The 20,664-nt window shown below is 55.6% G+C and overlaps 1 protein-coding gene across 1 annotated transcript; it reads left to right on the forward strand.

Annotated features, from left to right (window-relative positions):
- Nucleotides 1-6,012: 6,012 nt before the first annotated feature.
- Nucleotides 6,013-19,100, forward strand: MRPL48 (mitochondrial ribosomal protein L48). Its single transcript, XM_068139252.1, has 8 exons — nucleotides 6,013-6,311; nucleotides 7,431-7,483; nucleotides 7,746-7,783; nucleotides 9,962-10,047; nucleotides 11,197-11,363; nucleotides 14,527-14,629; nucleotides 16,134-16,223; nucleotides 18,877-19,100. The coding sequence occupies exons 1-8, from the start codon at nucleotides 6,303-6,305 to the stop codon at nucleotides 18,949-18,951; spliced, it is 621 nt and encodes a 206-aa protein (XP_067995353.1). The 5' UTR covers nucleotides 6,013-6,302; the 3' UTR covers nucleotides 18,952-19,100.
- The last annotated feature ends 1,564 nt before the right edge of the window (nucleotides 19,101-20,664 follow it).

Here is a 20,664-nt window from a genome sequence, read left to right on the forward strand (position 1 = left end):
GGGAGACACTGGAGCAGGTTGCCCAGGGAGGCTGTGGATGTCCCCTCCCTGGAGGTGTTCAAGGCCAGGTTGGATGAGGCCTTGAGCAACCTGGGCTGGTGGGAGGTGTCCCTGCCCATGGCAGGGGGTTGGAACAGGATGAGCTTTAAGGTCCTTTCTGACCCAACCCATTCTATGAATCTAGAAGGTCTTCTCCAACCACAGCAGTTCTGTGACTGTGACAACCTCTGTTGTCCTTGTTGATATGTTGGGATGGATTCAAGGACTTTTTCTGCTGATCCCAGGGAGAGGTCTTGAACTTCCCTCTCCCAGGGAGAACTCCTGATTGTTAGGAACCATTATTTCTATCCCCAAAAGCTCTGCTCTTTGCTCAGGCTCAGCATCTCCTTGTGCCAACAAAGGAAAGGTTTCTGCATTGCCTGCCAAAGAGGCTCCAGCCCAAGGGCTGGCAGAGGATGTGGATGAGGCTTTCAAGATAAAGCAGTTGAGGGACCTGCCTCTGCTCACTGAAGCCAGAGAAAATGATAGATTCATGGAATGGTTTGGGTTGGAAGAGCCCTTCAAAGGTCATCCAGTCCAACACCCTGCAGTCAGCAGGGACAGCTGCGACTAGAGTAGGTTGCTCTGAGCTCCTGACAACCTGACCTGGAATGGGATGTCCCCCACCTCTCTGGGCAATGTGGGTCAGGTCCTCACCACCCTCACAGCCACAAATTTCTTCCTTCTACCTAATTTAAATCTCCCTCTTGTAGTTTGAAATCATCAGCCCATTCCCATCACCCCACCAGCTCCTGTGGGCCTCAGGCATGGTCCCAGGAGAAGTGCTGCAGAAGGCAGGAGACCCCTGTCAGAGGTGTTCTTCTAAGGTGCATTTAACCACTTTTTGATTCTATTTTTTGGCATCAGACAAGTCCCAAAAGGAGACTTTCAGATGCTAGATCTTGAGTCCCCTTAGGACAGGTTTGCAGGTTGAGAGAAGGGGCAGGGAGACTGCAAGAGCCTTCAGCACAGGCTGGGATCTACCTCTGTGCAAAGAGACTTGGAGATGCTGGTGGACAAGTGTAGGAAAGCAGAAAGTATCTATGGAAGGTTTCAGGACGAGAAAGAACAATAGGCCACTGATACTGGAAGGATGGCTTGATGATAAAGAACAGCTGACCATGGTAAACAACCTGACGTGCCAGACAAGAGGACGCTTGTCTCCATGCTGGAGAAGACCAACCTGATATGGGATGAAGATAACAATGGACAGCTGCATATCAAAGGAGAAAACCCAATTAGCAGCAGTGGTGCAAGAATGTCAGGGAATTGCTTACCCTGCTCGATTTTTCCTATATAAGCTGCTTGTTCTGTACCAATAAACGATTCCTGCCTCACCAACATGGGAGTCCATGCATGCTTTCTGAAAGACAAGCAGCTCAACAGGAGTGACTGCTGTGCTGCAGCAGCAAAATGGCCAAGGAGGTGGTGGCTCACATCACCAAGGACATCACCAGCTGAGGTAAAGAGGTGGACAGGCTGAAGAAGGTGCAGAGAAGGGCCACCAAGGTGAGCTAAGGCCTAGGAAGCTGCCATCTGAGAAGAAACTGAGAGAGCTGGAGAAAAGAAGGTTCAAGGGGAGACCCTGTCACCATGTTGGGTGCAAAGGAGATGGAGGCTCCCTCCCTTTTGCCAGGGAGCCTCATGGAGAAGACAAGAGGTGATGAGGACAACTAAGGCCTGGGGAGATTCCCATTGGATACAGGAGGACCACTTTTCACAAGAACAACACTGGAATAATCTCCTCAGGGAGGTGGTAGAGTCCCCAGCACTGGACACTTCTAAGTTAGATTTATCTGAGTAGGGTGCTGTGCTATTTTGTCTAGACCAAGCTTTGGTGAGAAATGGTTGGACCAGATGATCCTTGAGCTCTCACCCAACCTGGGATCCTTGGGTTCTCTGACTGTGTAGGTCACAAACCACCCAGGCATCAGCTCTGTTGGAACTTGTGCTGTGTGCACCATGCTGGGTCCTTCAAAGGGCACATCCAGCTCTGTGATGGAGAAAAATCTTCAGCAAACCAGAAGAGGATGGATGAAACAACTTCTCCAGCAAGACGTGGCCCTCTCAGCAGCCAAGGGAGCCTTGAGAACCATAGAAGCATGGAATGGGTTGGGTTGGAAGGGACCTTAAGGATCATCCAATTCCAACCCCCTGCCATGGGCAGGGACACCTCCCACCAGCCCAGGCTGCTCAAGGCCTCATCCAGCCTGGCCTTGAACACCTCCAGGGAGAAGACACCCACAGCCTCCCTGGGCAACCTGTGCCAGTCTCTCCCCACCCTCACTGGCAAGAATTTCTTCCCTAACCTTCAGTCTCAATCTCCCCTCTTCCAGCTTCAATCCTTTCCCCCTCATCCTGTCACTCCAAGACTCTGTCAGAAGTCCCTCCCCAGCTCTTCTGGAGCCCCCTTCAGGTACTGGAAAGCTGCTCTAAGGTCTGCCTGAAGCCTTCTCCCCAAAGAAGGAAGAGCTGCCTTTTGTTTTTCATCCCAGTAGAGACATGGACTGGCTGGAATTTCTGCAACTGAATGGAAAAATCAGCAGAGCACTTTTGCTTCTCTTGCTAAGTGTCCCCAAAAGGCAGGTTGGGACTGGGTTAACCTGGCTGTGAAACCATCCATTAGTCAAAGGCAGAGCTTGAAGCACACCCCAGTTGGACAGAAGATCCACATTTTGAAGAGGGGAAGGGTGCTCAGCTGCCAGAAGCTGCTCAGAGCTGCAGTCTCTTTGTATCCAGGCACAATCAAGAGCAGGAACCTTACCCTTTCATTGAAAGAGGAGGGATCAGCTTCCATCCAGCTGGGAGGCAGCAGAAATCTGTAGGCTGTAAGGTACAGGAGCCTGAATGGGATTATTTTATTGTCCCTTCTGGTCTTAAAATATATCTGCCTGTGCTAAATGCTGGAGAAGCTCTGCAGTGAGGAGCCAGCATGTAGGACAACAATGGGCATTGGGAGGGGGATCCCTGGATCGTGTTCAGTGGTGACTGCTGTACCCCAAACAGGGTATGTCAAGGGCAACACTCCCTCCTCAGCCACATTTTGTGGGGGGCTGAAAGCTCACAGAATCTCAGAATCCCAGCATTAGGTGAGGTGGGAAAGGACCTCTGGAGCTCAGCCAGGCCAAGCCCTCTGCTCCAGCAGGGTACCCACAATAGCTTGCCCAGGAGCAAGTGGGCAATGGCATAGCTGCAGGAAGCCACAGGTCAGTGCTCAGGGGAGGGATCACAGAATGAGAAACTCATGGAATGGCTCAGGTTGGAAAGGACCACAGAGCTCATCTCTTCCAACCTCCCCACCATGCCCAGGGACACCTCTCAGCTAGACCCAGCTGCAGGAGAACTTTGCAGGGATGAATCAACCTCCAGCAGTGGAGAACATGGAAGGAGATGAACTTTCCATGGCCAATTAATTATGCAGAGGATGCATCCTGCCAACCCAGGAGCTGGGTGCTTCACTGGCAAAAGATAAGGGAGAAGCTCCCAGGACCTTCTGCCAGCAAAAGCCTTCTCCTGGTGACTGCAGCAACCTGGCTGCACTGCAGGCACCAAAGAGTTGAATTCCTCAGACTCATGACAGAACCCCAACATGGTGGAGGTTGGAAGGGAGCTCTGGAGCTCAGCCAGGCCAAGCCCAGCCTGCTCCAGCAGGGCACCCCCAGCAGCTTGCCCAGCAACACCATGGCCAGGGGGGGTTGGAAGCTCTCCACACAAGGAGACTCCACAACCTCTCTGGGCAGCCTGCTCCAGGCCTCCAGCACCCTCACAGCAAACAACTTTCTCCTCCTCTTCAGCTGGCACCTCCTGGGTTCCAGTTTGTGCTCGCTGCCACATGCCATGTCCCTGGGCACCACTGAGAATATCCCAGCCCCATCCTCTTGCCCCCCACCCTCTAGATATTGGTTAGCATTAAGAGGGTGCCCTCCCAGTTTTCTCCAGGCTAGAGAAGTCCCCATGAGGAGCAGAGGGTTTAGTGGGGTGTAGACTTCCTCCATCAGCACACAACATCTGAGGTCACAGAACAGGTTGTGAGCATGACCTGCTCTTAATTACAGTGGCTGTCATGGCCTCCTCCCACAAATGCAGGGCCAGGCAGTTCCCTGCAATCACAGCAGCCCCTCCTCTACCATGGAATTTCCTCCAGGGCTTCAAAGTTCACAACAGGAGAAGCCAAACTTTCCTGAGATGCGAGTGCCAGCCTCAACAGATTCCAACTCAGTTCCTTGCTCAAAGTCATCCAACAAGTGTCATTGCCAGGGTGGCCTTGCCTGGGGCTGTCCAGGTGAGGATCAAAGGGCAGCACATCTCTGCCACATGAGCAGTTTTATGGTGTGCAGGGAGTGTCACAAAGCCACAGCTGGGAGTGTGTCCCCTTGCAAAACATGGAGAGAGCAAAGGTGGTGTAGATGTCCTCTGCTATCTCCATGTGCTGAGCAGGTAGGGTGGAAAAGGTGGCACAGAGCCCACAGGAGCTCTTCTGGCAGCCAGACCTTGCCCTCTCCTGTTCATTCTCTACCCTCCATGCACCAGATCACAATGAGGATGAACATCTGGGCTGTCAGCTGTGTGGTGGGAGCTCTAGGCAGTGAGAAGTGCAGGCTAGGCGCTGGCAGGATGGATCACAGAGCAGAAATCGAATGCTCAAGCCTGGCCTGCAGCAGAGGAGAACTGCCACATCAAGGGGCACTGATGAACTGGAGAGAGAAAATCCACCATGAGCCCTAACAGCTCCAAAAGCAATCAGAGCAGCAATCAGTCAGCAAAGCTGGAAATCCTGACTTGAAATCAAAGCTCCCAGGCTGCTGCTGCCCAGGACAGCCCTGAGATAGGGGGCTCAGGGAAGTGGGCAGAAGCATCTGCCAGGCAAGAAGGGGGAAATTTGGGCCTGATAGGAGGGAGGGGTGTGAGAAAGGACCTAGGAGACATGAAGGTTTGTATTGGATAGCCTGGTGAAGAAGAAGAGGGTGGAAGAGACAAGAGGGGGCAATTTGCAACAGGATGCATTCTCCCAAGCCAACTCCAGACTGACTGGTTCAGGGGGCACAGGGGCATGCAGCACCCATCTCTTCTCACCCAATCTGCCAGGCAGACCTCTCCTTTGCCCACCTCTTCTCCCACTGGGATACACATGCTGCAAAGCAGGGAGCTCCCCATCAGCCCATCCTTCCTGGATGCTTCCCACTCGAAAATGCTTCAAGGAAGTGCCTGCAGACAGCAGCTGGGATCAAAGTGCTGACACTGAGGCAGGTTTCACTCCATCCTCAGATGCAGCAGCTTGCTGCTGAAAGAAGAGTTGGGCTTTCCTTCCCCCACAAGCCAAAAGTACAAGGGCCACAGAGCTCCTGCCACACTGCTTCACTTTCAAGGCCAGTGGCAGCCTGCCAACACAGACACAGCTGACCCCATTGCACATCTGTTGCCGACAGGGTAAGGTCCAGCCCTGCCTCCGCCACCACTGCAAAAGGCCCTTTACAGCGCTTGCTCCAGCTGGCAGGGCCAGAACGGGCAGGTCGAGTTTCAGATCCTTTGGCCCTGCCCCAGGCCTGCGCACCCAGGCTGGCCTTAGGCACCCCACAGGCCCTGCCTCCCAGCTGGAGCAGGGGCTCCCACTGGGTCCCTGGCCTGGAATCTCACAGCCGGCAGGGGCAACGTGAGCTGGCTAAGGGCTGACAAACGCAGATCCCCTCACCTTGAAGCCTGCTCCCCCCTCACCGCCTCACTCCATCGCCTCTCCCACCTCAGAGAGCTGCCTCTAACATGGCGGCGGCAAGGCAGGAGCGAATAGGCCACACTCAAGATGGCCGCCGAGCCGGGTGCCAGCCCAGCCAGGCCACACTCAAGATGGCCGCGCCATGACCCGATGGACGCGGCTGGAATCCAATCAGCGTGCGAGGAGCGAGCAGGGGGTCGGGACAGGACTAGCAGGGTGCGTGGCGCTGGGCTTGGGGCTGGCTGTACCGCCGCCGCCGCCATGGTGATATCGCTGCCGCCCGTGTGTGTGAGGGGGCGGCGGTGACGAATTATCCTCCTTTACCCTCTCCTCAGGCCCTGCCTACGCCTTCCTTAAGAAGTTTGGGGCCCTGCGAGTCCCGAAATGGTCGCCACTCATTTCCCCGGGAAGTCTCGGTGGGCGGAACGCAAGGGCGGGAGCTGCGGGCCGCGGGGGCCTGAGTGGACCACGCACCGAGGCGCGGTGCCGGGGTGGGGAAACGCTTTGAGCGAGAGACCGAGCTGCGGTCCGAGGCGGCAGGAGGAGCGCGGCCATGCCGAAGGTACCGGCGGGCGGTGACCGGCTGGGGGAACACCAGACCCGGTGCCGGGGAGGAGTGACACAGGGGACAGGCCCGGCCCGAGGGGTGGGGAGGCACAGGCCTGGTTTGGGGACTGGTGACAGGAGTGGTCAGGCCCAGTCGTGCCCCCGGGGAGTCTGGAGGGGACCGTCCGGGCTCGACCTTGGGGCTAGGATGGTGCCTCAAGATCTCTCGAGGGGGTTTCTTTAGGGGCACAGGCCTGATGCTGATTCAGTGTCCTGCGTCGTCATCTCTGGTGTGTCCAGGGGTATTAAGAAGAGTGTGGGCAGCAGCAGGCCGAGGGAGCTTCTGCCCCTCTGCTCTGCCCTAGCCAGGCCACAGCTATAGTGCTGTATCCAGATCTTGCCTCCCCAGCTCCAGAGGGACTGAGAAGTGCTGGAGAAAATTCAGGGGAGGCTGGGGAGAGGCTGAGGGGCCTGGAGCAGCTCTGTGAGGAGCAAAGGCTGAGAGCCCTGGGGCTGAGAGCCTGCAGAAGAGCAGCCCCAGAGAGGAGCTGAGCAATGCTCAGCAAGAGCTGAAGGGGCTGTGGGGGGCAAGAGGCTGGGGCTGGCATCTGCTGAGTGCTGCCCAGGGACAGGCCAAGGGGCACAAACTGGCAGCCAGGAGGTGCCAGCAGGAGAGGAGAAGAGAGTTGTTTGTTGTGAGGGTGCTGGAGGCCTGGAGCAGGCTGCCCAGAGAGGTTGTGGAGTCTCCTTGTGTGGAGAGCTTCCAACCCCCCCTGGCCATGGTGCCCCTGGGCAAGCTGCTGTGGGTTCCCTGCTGGAGCAGGAACCTTGGACTGGGTGAGCTCCAGAGGTCTATTCCAATCTCTACCATGTTGGGATTCTGTAAATCAGAAGCAGGGACCCCTTAGCCTCCATAGGCATCTAGGCATGCCCTCAATGACATAGAACCCCTCACAGCCCTGTCAGTGTCCTCAGGGACTGACATTCTGAGGGTCTCAGGTGACTGACTGGGGGCTGTGGAGAGACTGGGAGGGTTCCTGGTGCATTCTGAGGGTCTCGGCTGTGGTTTTATGGATGGATTCTGGGAAGTGGCAGTGGGAACTCCCTGGGCATCCTCTGTGGTGGCTCTTTGCAGGTGCTGTGCTTGAGGAATGAAGTGTTGCTGAAGCAGGTGCTAGCACTCAGCAGGTGAGTAGGCTTGAAACCAAACCCAGTAAAACCCAGTCTGAAGCATTGAAACCACTCATGGAAGGGGGAAAAGAGGGAAGGCTTTGGATGGTGCCTGAGAGTTCAAAGGGCTGGAGGATGTAGGGAGGGGAAAGCCTTTAGGCTAAGGGAAACTGTGTGTTTGGGGGGAGTGAGCTTTTGGCCCAGGAGCTTGGCCAGGTGTGTTGTGTTTGCACAAATGGGTGAAATCAGAGCTTTTAACAATTCCTCTTCTTCCCTGCAGGGCAGCAACAGCTGGAGAAAGCACTTTGTGCGCTGCAGGTGAGGCCTCTTGGTAACCCAATGCAAGTCAAAAGGTCATTTACCCCCTCAAAATCTCCCACAAGGGAGTGGTTGTGCCTCTTTTTGACTGTTTTTAGCCTGGTTTGGTTAAATAACCTGAGCAGCTGCTTCTCCACTTCCAGACCTTTTTATTTCCTTCACCTTTCCTTCTCTTTCCCTGTTCTTGGCTAAGCAGCTGGTGTCAGTCATGCTCTTAGCTCCACTATTCACTCTGCTGCAGCCCAGGGTCTGCCTGGCATCCCTGTCAGCTCCTGGGGGAGTTCCCTGGCACCACATAAAGCAGAATTGGCTTTGGAGGTGGAGGCCAAATGGAACTGAATGGCTTCAGATCCTTGATGCTCAGTTTCTCTTTGTTGTTCTGAGCTTTTATTATTGATGGGAAGGTTCCAAATTTACTCTGGGGAAGGAGCTAAAAAAACCTAAAAGCTGATCCCATTTATGATTTGGCTTCCTCACACCTGAAGATTTGAACAGGATTGGAATTAAAGTGAACTGAGACTCAGATCCATTGCTGCTCTCACTTGAAGACATTTCATGGAGTCATAGAATGGTCTGGGTTGGAAGGGACCTCCAAAGATCATCCAGTCCAACCCCTTCTGAACTCACCAGGGACATCCTCCACCAGATCAGGTTGCCCAGAGCCCTGTCCGGCCTCACCTTGAATATCTCCAGGGATGGGACCTCAACCACCTCCCTGGGCAACCTGTGCCAGTGTTCCACTACCCTCATGGTGCAGAACTTGTTCCTCACATCCAATCTAACTCTGCTCTGCTCCAGTTTGAAGCCATTGCCTCTCATCCTGTCCCTGCAGGCCTCTGCAAACAGTCTCTCTCCATCCTTCCTGTAGCCCCCTTCAGGTACTGGCAGGCTGCTATTAGGTCTCCCCAGAGCCTTCTCTTCTCCAGGCTGAACACCCCCAGCTCCCTCAGCCTGGCCTCAGAGCAGAGCTGCTCCAACCCCCTGAGCATTTCCCTGGCCCTCCTCTGGACCTGCTCCAGCAGCTCCAGGTCCTTCCTGTGCTGAGGGCTCCAGACCTGCACACAGCACTCCAGGTGAGGTCTCCCCAGAGCAGAGCAAAGTGGCAGAATCACCTCTCTGGCTCTGCTGCCAGTGCTGCTTTGGATGCAGCCCAGGCTGCCCTTGGCCTTCTGTGCTGCAAGCTCACACTGCCTGCTCCTGTCCAGCTTCTCCCCCCCCAGCACCCCCAAGGCCTTTTCCTCAGGGCTGCTTTCCATCCCCTCCTCCCCCAGTCTGTATTGATAGTGAGGATTGTTCCAGCCCAGGGGCAGAGCCCTGCACTTGCTCTTGTGGAACCTCCTGAGGTTCACCTGGGCTTCACCTCTCCAGCCTGTCCAGGTCCCTCTGGATGCCATCCTGTCCCTCTGGTGGATCCACAGCACCACTCAGCTTGGTGCCACCTGCACACTGCTGATGGTGCCTGGATCCTGCTCTCTGTGGCATTGATACAAATATTAACCAGCACAGGTCCCAGCACAGACCCCTGAGGGACACCACTTGGCACTGCTCTCCATCTGTACTCCATCAGTGTCCTCACCCTCCACTGCTGCTGACAGCTTTGTGGATACTCTGGGTTGTTGGTTTTTTTTTTTTTTTCCTGTTTGCTTGAGGATTCACCTGGGAACTGAGTCACTTTTAATCCTTTCCATGACAGGCTGCGCCAGGGGAGGTTCAGGTTGGATGTTAGGAAGAAGTTCTATACAGAAAGAGTGATTGCCCATTGGAATGGGCTGCCCGGGGAGGTGGTGGAGTCGCCGTCATTGAAGGTGTTCAGAAGGAGACTTGATGGGGTGCTTGGTGCCATGGGTTAGCTGTTTGGGTGGGTTGGATTGGTTGATGGGTTGGACACGATGATCTTGAAGGTCTCTTCCAACCTGGTTTGGTTTATTCTAATAAAGGTTTATTCTAATAAAGCTTTGCTGTGTGGGGCAGAGATCAGCCAAACCCTTTCCCTACCTTTGATCAACCCCCCCCCCCCACCCCCAAAACCCCTGAGGACAAATCCTTCCAAAGACCTGAGCACATACCCTTGCCCCCAGTGTGGATTTTGGGTTCTCAAAGCATTTTTTTTCCTCTTGTCTGTTAAGAGCTGGCTGCCACTTGGCTAACCCCAGATCTGCTCTGCTTTGCTTTGTAAAGGTGGTGCACTCCTGAGCTGCCACAGACACTACAGATCCAATCCCACTCATGGCATTGGGAGGTTTAAATATCTGCTGCCAAAGGAGGTAAGTGTCCAAACTGTCCTGCTGGCCTTGCTTTCATCTAACCCAACCCTTCCCAGTCTGATTGAAATGTTAGGATTGCCAATTCCATGTCTCATCAATCAGTACACTGCTACTTCCTTACCAGAGAGTGCTGTGTCCCATGAAGCCTCCACTCACAACACTCCACACATGCTTCAGCTGCTGCATTCTTGTCTCCATGGAATCACAGGCTGGCTTAGGTTGGGAGGGACCTCAGAGCTCATCTCCAACCTCCACACCATGCCCAGGGACACCTCTCAACTTGACTCAGCTGCTCAAGGCCTCATCCAGCCTGGCATTCAACACCCCCAGGCAGGAGGCAGCCACAGCCTCCCTGGGCAGCCTGTTCCAGAGTCTCACCACCCTCCTGCTGAAGAACTTCTTCCTCAGCTCCAGCCTGACCCTGCTGTGCCTCAGCTTCAAACCACTCCCCCTTGGCCTGGCTCTAGACACCCTTAGCAAAAGTCCCTCTGCAGCCTTCCTGCAGGATCCCTTCAGCTATTGCAAGGCAGCTCTGAGGTCCCCCTGGAGCCTGACCAAGAGTTGGAATCAGAGAATCACCACCCCCCACCTGGCTCCTCAGGGAGCTGCAGAGTGCTAGAAGGTCTCCTCTCAGCCTCCTTTGCTTCAGGCTGAACAACCCCAGGTCCCTCAGCTGCTCTTCAGAAACTCTCCAGACCCTTCTCAGGGTTTTTCTGGGAGCAGATAAAAGGTAGGGAAAGGGTTTGGCTGATCTCTGCCTCAGACAGCAAAGCTGTGGTGGAAAGGGATTAAAAGTGACTCAGTTCCCAGGTGAATCCTCAAGCAAACAGGAAAAAAAACAACAACCCAGAGCATCCCCAAAGCCAAAGCTGTCAGCAGCAGTGGAGGGTGAGGACACTGATGAAGTGCAGATGTGGAGTGGCTTAGGTTGGAAAGGACCTTAGAGATTACCTAGCCCAACCTTCTCCTTGTTCTCCAGAGCCTGCCCCAGCTTTGTTGCCCTTCTCTGGACTCCCTCCAGCCCCTCAGTGTCCTCCTTGGAGTGAGGGCCCCCCCCAGGAAGTGACCCCAGTGCTGGAGTCAGAGCTTTCCCTTCTCACCTTTCTGCAAGGCACCTGCAGTTTCTGCTTTATTCCCTTTCAAATCCAGGCTCCAAAGAAGAAGAAAGTCCAGATGAAAGAGATCAACCCTGGGACAGAGCATGAGTATGGAGATCTCAACATCCAGGTGACCTCCTACGACATGTGCCTGGTGGAGCACTTTGCTCAGTACATCCATAGGCTCTGCAACCACCTCTCCCTCAGAGTCACTGAAAGGTAGGAGCAGCACAGCCACCCCCAGCTCTGTCAGCCTGGTGCCTGATGCAATCACACAGTCATGGTGCTTGGAGGCCTTTGAGATCATCCCATCCAAGCAGCAACCCAGCACTGCCCCAGGGCACCACCACCCCATGGCACTCAGCACCACAGCTCCACAGCTTCCCAACCCCTCCAGCCATGGGGACTCCACCACTGCCCTGGGCAGCCTGCCACAGGCCTGGGCACCCCTCAAGGGGCACAAATTGCTCCTCAGGGCCAACCTGAACACCCCTTGGTGAAACTTTGAGGCTATTTCCTTTTGTTTAACCTTTTCAGTGAAGGAGTTTCACCTAATGCCCAACCTGAACCTCCCCTGCTGCAACTTGAGGCCATCTCCTCTTGTCCTATCCTTTGTTCTTTGGGAGAAGAGACCAACTCCCACCTGGCTCCAAGCTGCTCTCAGGGAGCTGCAGAGAGCCACAAGGTCTCCCCTCAGCCCCCTCTGCTGCAGCCTCAACCCCCCCAGCTCCCTCAGCTGCTCCTCACAACTTCTCCAGAGCCTTCTCTTCCTTCTCCAGACCCCTCCCCAGCTTCCTTGCCCTTTTCTGGCCCTGTCCTAGCCCTCAAGGTCCTTCTGGCAGGGAGGGCCCAACCCTGCCCTCAGGCTTGCAGCTGTGGGCTCCCCAGTGCCCAGCCCAGGGGCACAATCCCTGCCCTGCTTCTGCTGCCCACACCATTGCTGCTCCAGCCCAGGCTGCTGCTGCCCTCCTTGCCCACCTGGGCACCCCTTGGCTCCTCTCCAGCTACTGTCGCCAAGCCCCCAGGGCCTTTCCCACCAAGCTGCTCCTCAGAAGTTCTCCAGACCCTTCAGCAGCTTCATTGCCCTTCTCTGGACATGCTCCAGCACCTCAGTGTCTTGGAGAGAGGGGACAGAACAGGTCACAGACAACTTCCACTCACTGTGTTTAAAATCTCTGATTCCCACAGGGAAAGCCAAATCTTCCACCCCTGCTTGGGGAGCTTTGGGCGAGTTTTGAGCGCTTTGTTCGTCTAAGGCAGGCTGAAGTGGAGTTGTTGAGGCACTGACTGAAGAGATCTGAAGCCAAAAATAGCTCTTAGGTTTCATTCCTTTGAGAGACAAAAGCTCAAGGCTGTGAGTGCTGAGCCTGGGCATGCAGCCTCAAGAGTTGCAGACTTCTGCTGCCGAGGTTTCTGTGGTGGTTTTTCATCCACGCCCTGACTTCAGTGCACTGATACTGATGATAGAAACTAGAATCAGCTTGGGGAAGCCCTGAAGGTTGTGAGAGACTCACCTCCTGCTTCAGTTTAGTGGTAGAGGAGAGTTCAGCTGCACAGCAGGTCCCTGAAGCAGCCAAGCTTGGCTGGTTGCAGAGCTAGGGGAGAGGAACCTGAAGACCAAGCAGGGCAAGGGCAGGGACAACCTCCTGCAGCAGCACAGCCCAGGGGGGAGCTGCTGGAGGGCAGCTGCCAGGAGAAGGAGCAGGGGGTGCTGGAAGGCAAGGAGGTGCCCAGGAAGCAGCAAGATGCCCTGGGGAACAAGAAGATCAGAAGTCTGCTGGGAGCATCAAGAAGAGTGTGGCCAGCAACACCTTGAGGGAGGCTGTGCTGCCCCTCTGCTCTGCCCTAGCCAGGCCACAGCTGCAGTCCTGGTCCAGGTCTGGGCTCCCCAGCTGCAGAGAGACTGAGAACTGCTGGAGAGAGTCCAGGGGAGGCTGGGGAGAGGCTGAGGGGCCTGGAGCAGCATTGCGAGGAGCAAAGGCTGAGAGCCTGCAGAAGAGCAGCCCCAGAGGGGAGCTGAGCAATGAATGCTCAGCAAGAGCTGAAGGGGCTGTGGGGGGCAAGAGGCTGGGGCTGGCATCTGCTGAGTGCTGCCCAGGGACAGGCCAAGGGGCACAAAGTGGCAGCCAGGAGGTGCCAGCTGAAGAGGAGGAGAAAGTTGTTTGCTGTGAGGGTGCTGGAGGCCTGGAGCAGGCTGCCCAGAGAGGTTGTGGAGTCTCCTTGTGTGGAGAGCTTCCAACCCCCCCTGGCCATGGTGTTGCTGGGCAAGCTGCTGGGGGTGCCCTGCTGGAGCAGGCTGGGCTTGGCCTGGCTGAGCTCCAGAGCTCCCTTCCAACCTCCACCATGTTGGGGTTCTGTCATGAGTCTGAGGAATTCAACTCTTTGGTGCCTGCAGTGCAGCCAGGTTGCTGCAGTCACCAGGAGAAGGCTTTTGCTGGCAGAAGGTCCTGGGAGCTTCTCCCTTATCTTTTGCCAGTGAAGCACCCAGCTCCTGGGTTGGCAGGATGCATCCTCTGCATAATTAATTGGCCATGGAAAGTTCATCTCCTTCCATGTTCTCCACTGCTGGAGGTTGATTCATCCCTGCAAAGTTCTCCTGCAGCTGGGTCAGGTCAAGCCCAGGCACAAAGCCAGGCTGGGTGCAGAGTGGGGTGAGAGCAGCCCTGAAGAAAGAGACTTGGGGGTGCTGGGTGCTCCCCAGGAGCCAGCAGTGCCCTCAGGCAGCCCAGCAGGCAGCTGTGTGCTGGGCTGCAGCCAGAGGAGTGTGGGCAGCAGGGCAAGAGAGGGGATTCTGCCCCTTGGCTCTGCTCAGACCCCACCTCCAATCCTGCCTCCAGTTCTGCTGTCCCCAGCACAAGGAGGACACAGAGCTGCTGGAGGGAGTCCAGAGGAGGCCACAAAGATGATCCAAGGGCTGCAGCAGCTCTGCTCTGAGGCCAGGCTGAGGGAGCTGGGGGTGTTCAGCCTGGAGAAGAGAAGGCTCCAGGGGGACCTCAGAGCTGCCTTGCAATAGCTGAAGGGATCCTGCAGGAAGGCTGCAGAGGGACTTTTGCTAAGGGTGTCTAGAGCCAGGCCAAGGGGGAATGGTTTGAAGCTGAGGCAGAGCAGGGTCAGGCTGGAGCTGAGGAAGAAGTTCTTCAGCATGAGGGTGATGATACTCTGGAACAGGCTGCCCAGGGAGGCTGTGGCTGCCTCCTGCCTGGGGGTGTTGAAGGCCAGGCTGGATGAGGCCTTGAGCAGCTGAGTGTAGTTGAGAGGTGTCCCTGGGCATGGTGTGGAGCTTGGAGCAGATGAGCTCTGAGGTCTCTCCCAACCTGAGCCATACTCTGAGTCTCTGATTCTGTGCTCCCTCCCCTGAGCACTGACCTGTGGCTTCCTGCAGCTATGCCATGCCCACCAAAACCAACGAGGTGCTGTTCTTGGAAGAGAGAGGCTCCAAAATGCAGCTTGATTCTGTCCTCACTACCCATCAGAGGGTTGTCCAGGTAAGAACTGAGCTTTTTCTTTCCTCCCTGTCTTCTGGCTCTCCAAGCCCTTGAACGCCTTTGAATTCAGTCTCTTGACCACAGGCAGTGTTCTGATGGCAGAGCTGCATGGATGGATGATGGGAGGGCACTGGATGGGGTCTAGATGACCTTTGGAGGTCCCTTCCAACCCAGAGCATTCTACTTGGACTTCAGAATGGCTTTTGAAGTTCTGTTCCATGGCACCCTCACAGCCAAGCCCCTCAAGGGCAGGTTGGATGAGTGTGTGGTGAGGTGGATTGGGAGCTGGCTGAAGGACAGAGGTCAAAGGGTTGTTGTCAGTGGGGCAGAGTCAAGTTGCAGGCCTGTGGCCAGTGGTGTTCCCCAGGGGTTGGTGTTGGGTCCAGTCCTATTCCATATATTCATCTATGACCTGGATGAAGGCACAGAGTTTGGAGGTTGAAGGCACTCTGCCAGTTTGCTGATGGGACCAAACTGGGAGCAGTGGTGACAGCCCTCAGGCTGTGCCACCATCCAGCATGACCTGGACAGGCTGCTGGGTGGAGAGAACTCCACTGCAGTTCCCTAAGGGCAAGTGTGGAGTCCTGCCCCTGGGCAAGAACAACCTCCTGGGGCTGAGCAGCTCTGGGGCAAAGGACCTGGGGGTCCTGGTGGACAACAGGAGGAACATAAGCCAGCAAGGTGACCTGGTGGCCAAGAAGGGCATCCTGGGGTGCAGCAAGAAGAGTGTGGCCAGGAGGAGACCAAGGGAGGCTCTCCTCCAGCTCTGCTCTGCCCTGGTGAGGCCACAGCTGGAGTGCTGGGGCCAGTTCTGGGCTCCCCAGTTCCAGAGGGACAGGGACTGGCTGGGGAGGGGACAGCAAAGATGCTGAGGGGCTTGGAACAGCTCTGGTGAGGAGAGGCTGAGAGGATTGGGGCTGTTTAGCCTGGAGAAGAGCAGCCCCAGGAGGGATCTCATCAGTGCTGAGCAACACTTCAAGGGTGGCTGGCAGCAGGATGGGACCAGGCTGTGTTCAGTGGTGCCCAGGGACAGGGCAAGGGGCACAGACTGGAACAGCAGAAGTTCCTTCTGAACAGGAGGAGGAACTTCTTGAGTTTGAGGGTGGCAGAGCACTGCCTAGGGGTGTTCAAGGCCAGGCTGGATGAGGCCTTGAGCAGCTGAGTCTAGTTGAGAGGTGTCCCTGGGCATGGTGTGGAGCTTGGAGGAGATGAGCTCTGAGGTCCCTTCCAACCTGAGCCATTCTGTGACTCTCTATTTTGGAGGCTTTGGCACATTTGAGGAGAAAGAGGCAGGCAGGAATGGGTAACAGGGATGGGAAGCAGTGTGGGTAGGGAAGAGTCAAAAGAAGAGCTTCAGGTGCAAGGTGTGCACAAAAAGCAGGCGGCCTCCTCTCTGCGGAGCTGGTTGACAGCCAGAGGCTCCTGCTGACCTGGAGTCTCTCTCTCCTTGCCATTTTGGACCTGGTGTTCTGCTCCTCCAACGACTCCTGTTTTCTTCTTGCAGGTCAGTGGTTTGAGCTCCACCTTTGCTCCCATATTCTTGGAGGTTATTCAGAGCAGTCAGCCTGAGGGGGTTCACCTCTTGGTGAAAGAGGTGAGTTCTGACCTCTGCCTGGGCAGGTAGGCTGCAGATGGGCTGTGTGACACCAGCCTGCTCAAGGGCTCTTCTGGAGTGGCCAAGAAGGCCAAGGGCACCCTCGGGTGCATTAAAAAAGTGTGAGCTAAGTATTCAAGGGAGGTTCTCTTCCCCTCTGCTCCACCTTGGTGAGGCCTCATCTGGAGTCCTGGGTCCAGGTCTGGGCTCCCCAGCTGCAGAGAGACTGAGAACTGCTGGAGAGAGTCCAGGGGAGGCTGGGGAGAGGCTGAGGGGCCTGGAGCAGCTCTGCGAGGAGCAAAGGCTGAGAGCCCTGGGGCTGAGAGCCTGCAGAAGAGCAGCCCCAGAGGGGAGCTGAGCAATGCTCAGCAAGAGCTGAAGGGGCTGTGGAGGGCAAGAGGCTGGGGCTGGCATCTGCTGAGTGCTGCCTAGGGACAGGCCAAGGGGCACAAACTGGCAGCCAGGAGGTGCCAGCTGGAGAGGAGGAGAAAGTTGTTTGTTGTGAGGGTGCTGGAGGCCTGGAGCAGGCTGCCCAGAGAGGTTGTGGAGTCTCCTTGTGTGGAGAGCTTCCAACCCCCCCTGGCCATGGTGCTGCTGGGCAAGCTGCTGGGGGTGCCCTGCTGGAGCAGGGGGCTTGGAATGACTGAGCTCCAGAGGTCCTTTCCCACCACACCATGCTGAGATGCTGCACAGACCTGATCCTGAGGCTGTTCTGCTCTAGATTTACAGACTCCCAGCATCTCCTAAACCCAGGGCATTGCTTGGTCTGTCAAAACCAACTGTCTCTAATTCCTGAGGAGTGTTTCATTTGGCTTCCCATAATAGGAGCCACAGAAGCTGCCTCCCCAGCCACTCCTGCAGGTCTGCAGATGACAGCTTGCAGCTTGCCTTGCTGTCACAAATTCCCTGCAATTCAAAAGGGAACTCGGACACAGAATCCTTTTGGCTGGAAGAGACCTTTCAGCTCCTCAAGTCCAAGCATCAACCCAGCACTGCCCCAGGGCACAGCCCCCGCTGTGGCCCTCAGCACCACAGCTCGGAAAACCCTCCAGCCATGGGGACTCCACCACTGCCTTGGGCAGCCTGGCGCAGGCCTGGACAACCCTCAAGGGGCACAAATTCTCAACACCCCCAACTCCCTCAGCTGCTCCTCCCCAGCCCTGTTCTCCAGACCCTTCCCCAGCTTGGTTGCCCTTCTCTGGACATGCTCCAGCCCTCAATGTCCTTCTGGCAGTGAGTGGCCCAAAACTGAACCCAAGATTCCAGCTGTGGCCTCAGCAGTGCCCAGCCCAGGGGCACAATCCCTGCCCTGCTTTTGCTGCTCACACCATTTCCTTTAATGATGCTTCACCACCTCAGCTCTGGGAACCAGCAGGAACCTCCAGGAGCTGTCAGTAGCAAAGCTGAGGCTGGAAACCCAAATGCTGAGTCCTCTTTTGGTGGAATTTGCTCTGAGAGAGGCTCTGCTCCATTTCTGCAGACAGAGCCAAGAAGGTTTTGGGATTTTTTTTGAGCACTGAGGAACTGGGGCCCAAACTGCACTGAGTGGTGGAGTAAACACAAGGAGATGTTTCACCCTCTGTCCTGTTAGGTTGGGAAAGACCTTTCAGATCATCCAGCTCCAGAAGTGCCAAGGATTTGACATCCAGACAGCCACAGGAAACCCCTCCTTTGATGCAGGGCCTGAAGGATTTGGTAGCTAGAAGACAGCAGAGGAAATGCAAGCAGGGGAACACAGAAGGGTTATCAGGTGTGGCCTTTGAAAAAGTCTTCAGTTATCTCCAGCTCTGCAAAAGCAGGGGGAAGGTGGGAGAAGGTCTCCTGAGTCCACCAACCTCTGCTTTGGTCACACTCCTGTTTCCCACCTCCTGGCTGCCAGTTCTTGCTTTGATGTTGGCTCTGTCTCAGGAGGGTGAAAGGTGACATTGTGCCATCTGCAGAGCCTGAGGCAGGAAGCTTAGGGGCAGACCCAAGCTGTCTGCCCAGGAGAGAGAGAAAGCTTTGGGATGCAGTTCTGGAGAAGGGCTCCAGGGGCAGAGTTGGAGATGTTCAGTTGGCTTTTTCAGCACAGTGGCTCTGCTCCCTCTCTTCCCAAAGACCTCAAACAGCTGAGGAGGAGCCTCCAGGGCTCCTTTCAGAGCAGTTCACACTGCTGCCATCCTTTAGGCTGGAGGTGAGGAGAAAGTTCTTCCCAGCAAGAGAGATTGGGCATTGGGATGTGCTGCCCAGGGAGGTGGTGGAGTCACCAGCCCTGGAGGTGTTCAAAACAGGATTGGATGTGGCACTTGGAGCCATGGCTTAGTTGTCAGGAGGTGTTAGGGATTAGGTAATAGGTTGGACTTGATGATCTCTGAGGTCTTTTCCAACCTGGTTGATTCTGTGATTCATTGCTATCCACAACTTTGCATCCCAAAGCTTTACCCCTAGAAGGGTAGGAGAGGAGGACAAAGCTTTGCCACCAGCTTCCAGGCTGAGCCGAGCACAGGATCATGGCCTGCAGTGACTCTCCTGGAGCTTCTCACTCCCTGGGGGCAGGGCACACTCAGGCTGTTGGTTTTTCACCCTGAAACAAACCTTTAGGAGAAGGTTTGAGCTCAGGAAGCCCTCAAGAAGTGCTCCTGACCTGCTTGGGTTTGCTTTTCTCCTTCCCCAGCACACAGAGGCTGACTTCAAGAGCCGCCTCAAGTCTAGACCAGAACTTGAAGAGCTGCTTGCCCGGATTAACTGAGATGATGAAGGCACCATCCCTGGCAGAGGCTTCTCCTCCTCCATGGCTGCTGGAGCCTCCAGAAGGTGACTTTGTGAGCACTCTGGATAGTTTGGGGAACTGAAAGAAGGTTCCATTCTTGTCTAAATAAAGACAAATCAGTGTTGGAATCTGGCTGCTTTGTGGTGGACTGAAGGAGGTCTCAAGGCTTTGTTCTTTCCTCACTTCTTTCCCCTCTTGTTTTGCTCTCCACCCCCTGCTCTCCATCTCCAGGAACCTCTGCAAGTGATTAATCACAGACTCCTGGAATGGCTGAGGTTGGAAGGGACCTTAGAGATCATCTCCTCCAACCTCCCCACCATGGGCAGGGGCACCTCTCAACTGCAACTCCTCCAGATGCTGATGATGTGCCAGTGACTGCCCTGCTCCTTTCAGAGTAGGTTTTGGGTTGGAAGGGACCTCTCAAGGTCATCCAGTCCAACCCCCTGCAGGCAGCAGGGACATCCTCAACCACAGCAGGTTGCTCCAAGACCCAAACAACTTGACCTGGGATGGTTCTAGCTATGGGGCAGCTCCCAGCTCTCTGGGCACCCTAGGACAGGCTCTCACCACCCTCAGGGTCAAACATTTCTCCTTTCTCTCTGCTCTGAGGCTCCCTCCTGGAGCTCCAAACCACCCCCTCCTTGGCCTGTCCTAACAGGCCCTGCTCAAAACTCTGTACACAGCTTTCCAGTCCTGCAAGGTCACCAGAAGGTCTCCCTGGAGCCTTCTCTTTTCCAGGCTGAACTCCCCTAACTCTCCCAGCCTGGCCTCACAGCAGAGGGCTTCAAGCCTTCCCAGCCTAGCTGTGGCCTCCTCTGGCCCTGCTCCAGCAGCTCCCTTGCTCTGCTGAGGCCTCCAGAGCTTGGCCCCAGCTGAAGGTTGCAGCAATGGCTTTCGGTGGAGCTCTTAAATCCCTTCCCAAGACAAATGGACCCTCAGAGCCCCAGGAGGATTGGGAATGGGAATGCTCATCCCTGAGCAGCTGAGCAAACTCTGCTTCATAGAAAAGAGACCTGAGAGGCAGGAGGCTTGGAGCTATGGATGCAAAATGTCTCCTTAATTCCTGATTTGCTTTTCAAGCCATGAAGGAAACTCTCCTGGCTCCTGACTCCAGCTTGAGCTCTCAGAATGTCCTCTTTGGCAAGAGAAATTTCTTCTGCCTTCAGAGGACAAATTCCACAAAGGACAAAGCAGTTTGGGGACCTTCCCAGGATGATGCCAAATGCTTTTCCTCAAGGGATGCGGGACTGAAGCTGCCCCAAGCTTGGCTGGGCTGCTCAGCTGCTTATCACTACCCTGCAGCACTCAGAGCCTGCAGGAGCTAAGACCTGAGGGTCAAATGAGTGACAACAGCTGGCTCCAGGCCTTGGCATTTCCAAGTCTGGTTTTATCTAGGATCAGAATTGTCAGGGTTGGAAAGGACCTCAAGGCTCATCCAGTCCCAACCCCCCTGCCATGGGCAGGGACACCTCACACCAGAGCAGGTTTCCCACAGTCACCTCCAGCCTGGCCTTCAACACCTCCAGGGATGAGGCTTCCACCACCTCCCTGGGCAACCTGTGCCAGGGTCTCACCACCTTCATGGGGATGAACTTCTTCCTCACATCCAGTCTCAATCTACCCACTTCTAGTTCTGCTTCATTCCCCCGCCCAGTCCTATCACTTCCTGACGCCCTCAAAAGTCCCTCCCCA

The sequence above is a fragment of the Melanerpes formicivorus genome, unplaced genomic scaffold (assembly GCF_026170545.1).
Source record: "Melanerpes formicivorus ecotype bairdi unplaced genomic scaffold, bMelFor1.0.p_v2 SCAF_1, whole genome shotgun sequence".
NCBI lineage: Eukaryota > Metazoa > Chordata > Aves > Piciformes > Picidae > Melanerpes > Melanerpes formicivorus.

Bases quoted from the DNA above. Each gene is read 5' to 3' on its own strand.
- MRPL48 (XM_068139252.1), top strand. The intron at 7,784-9,961 runs GTGAGGCCTCTT...TGCTTTGTAAAG, and splicing joins AAGCACTTTGTGCGCTGCAG to GTGGTGCACTCCTGAGCTGC. The intron at 11,364-14,526 runs GTAGGAGCAGCA...GGCTTCCTGCAG, and splicing joins TCCCTCAGAGTCACTGAAAG to CTATGCCATGCCCACCAAAA.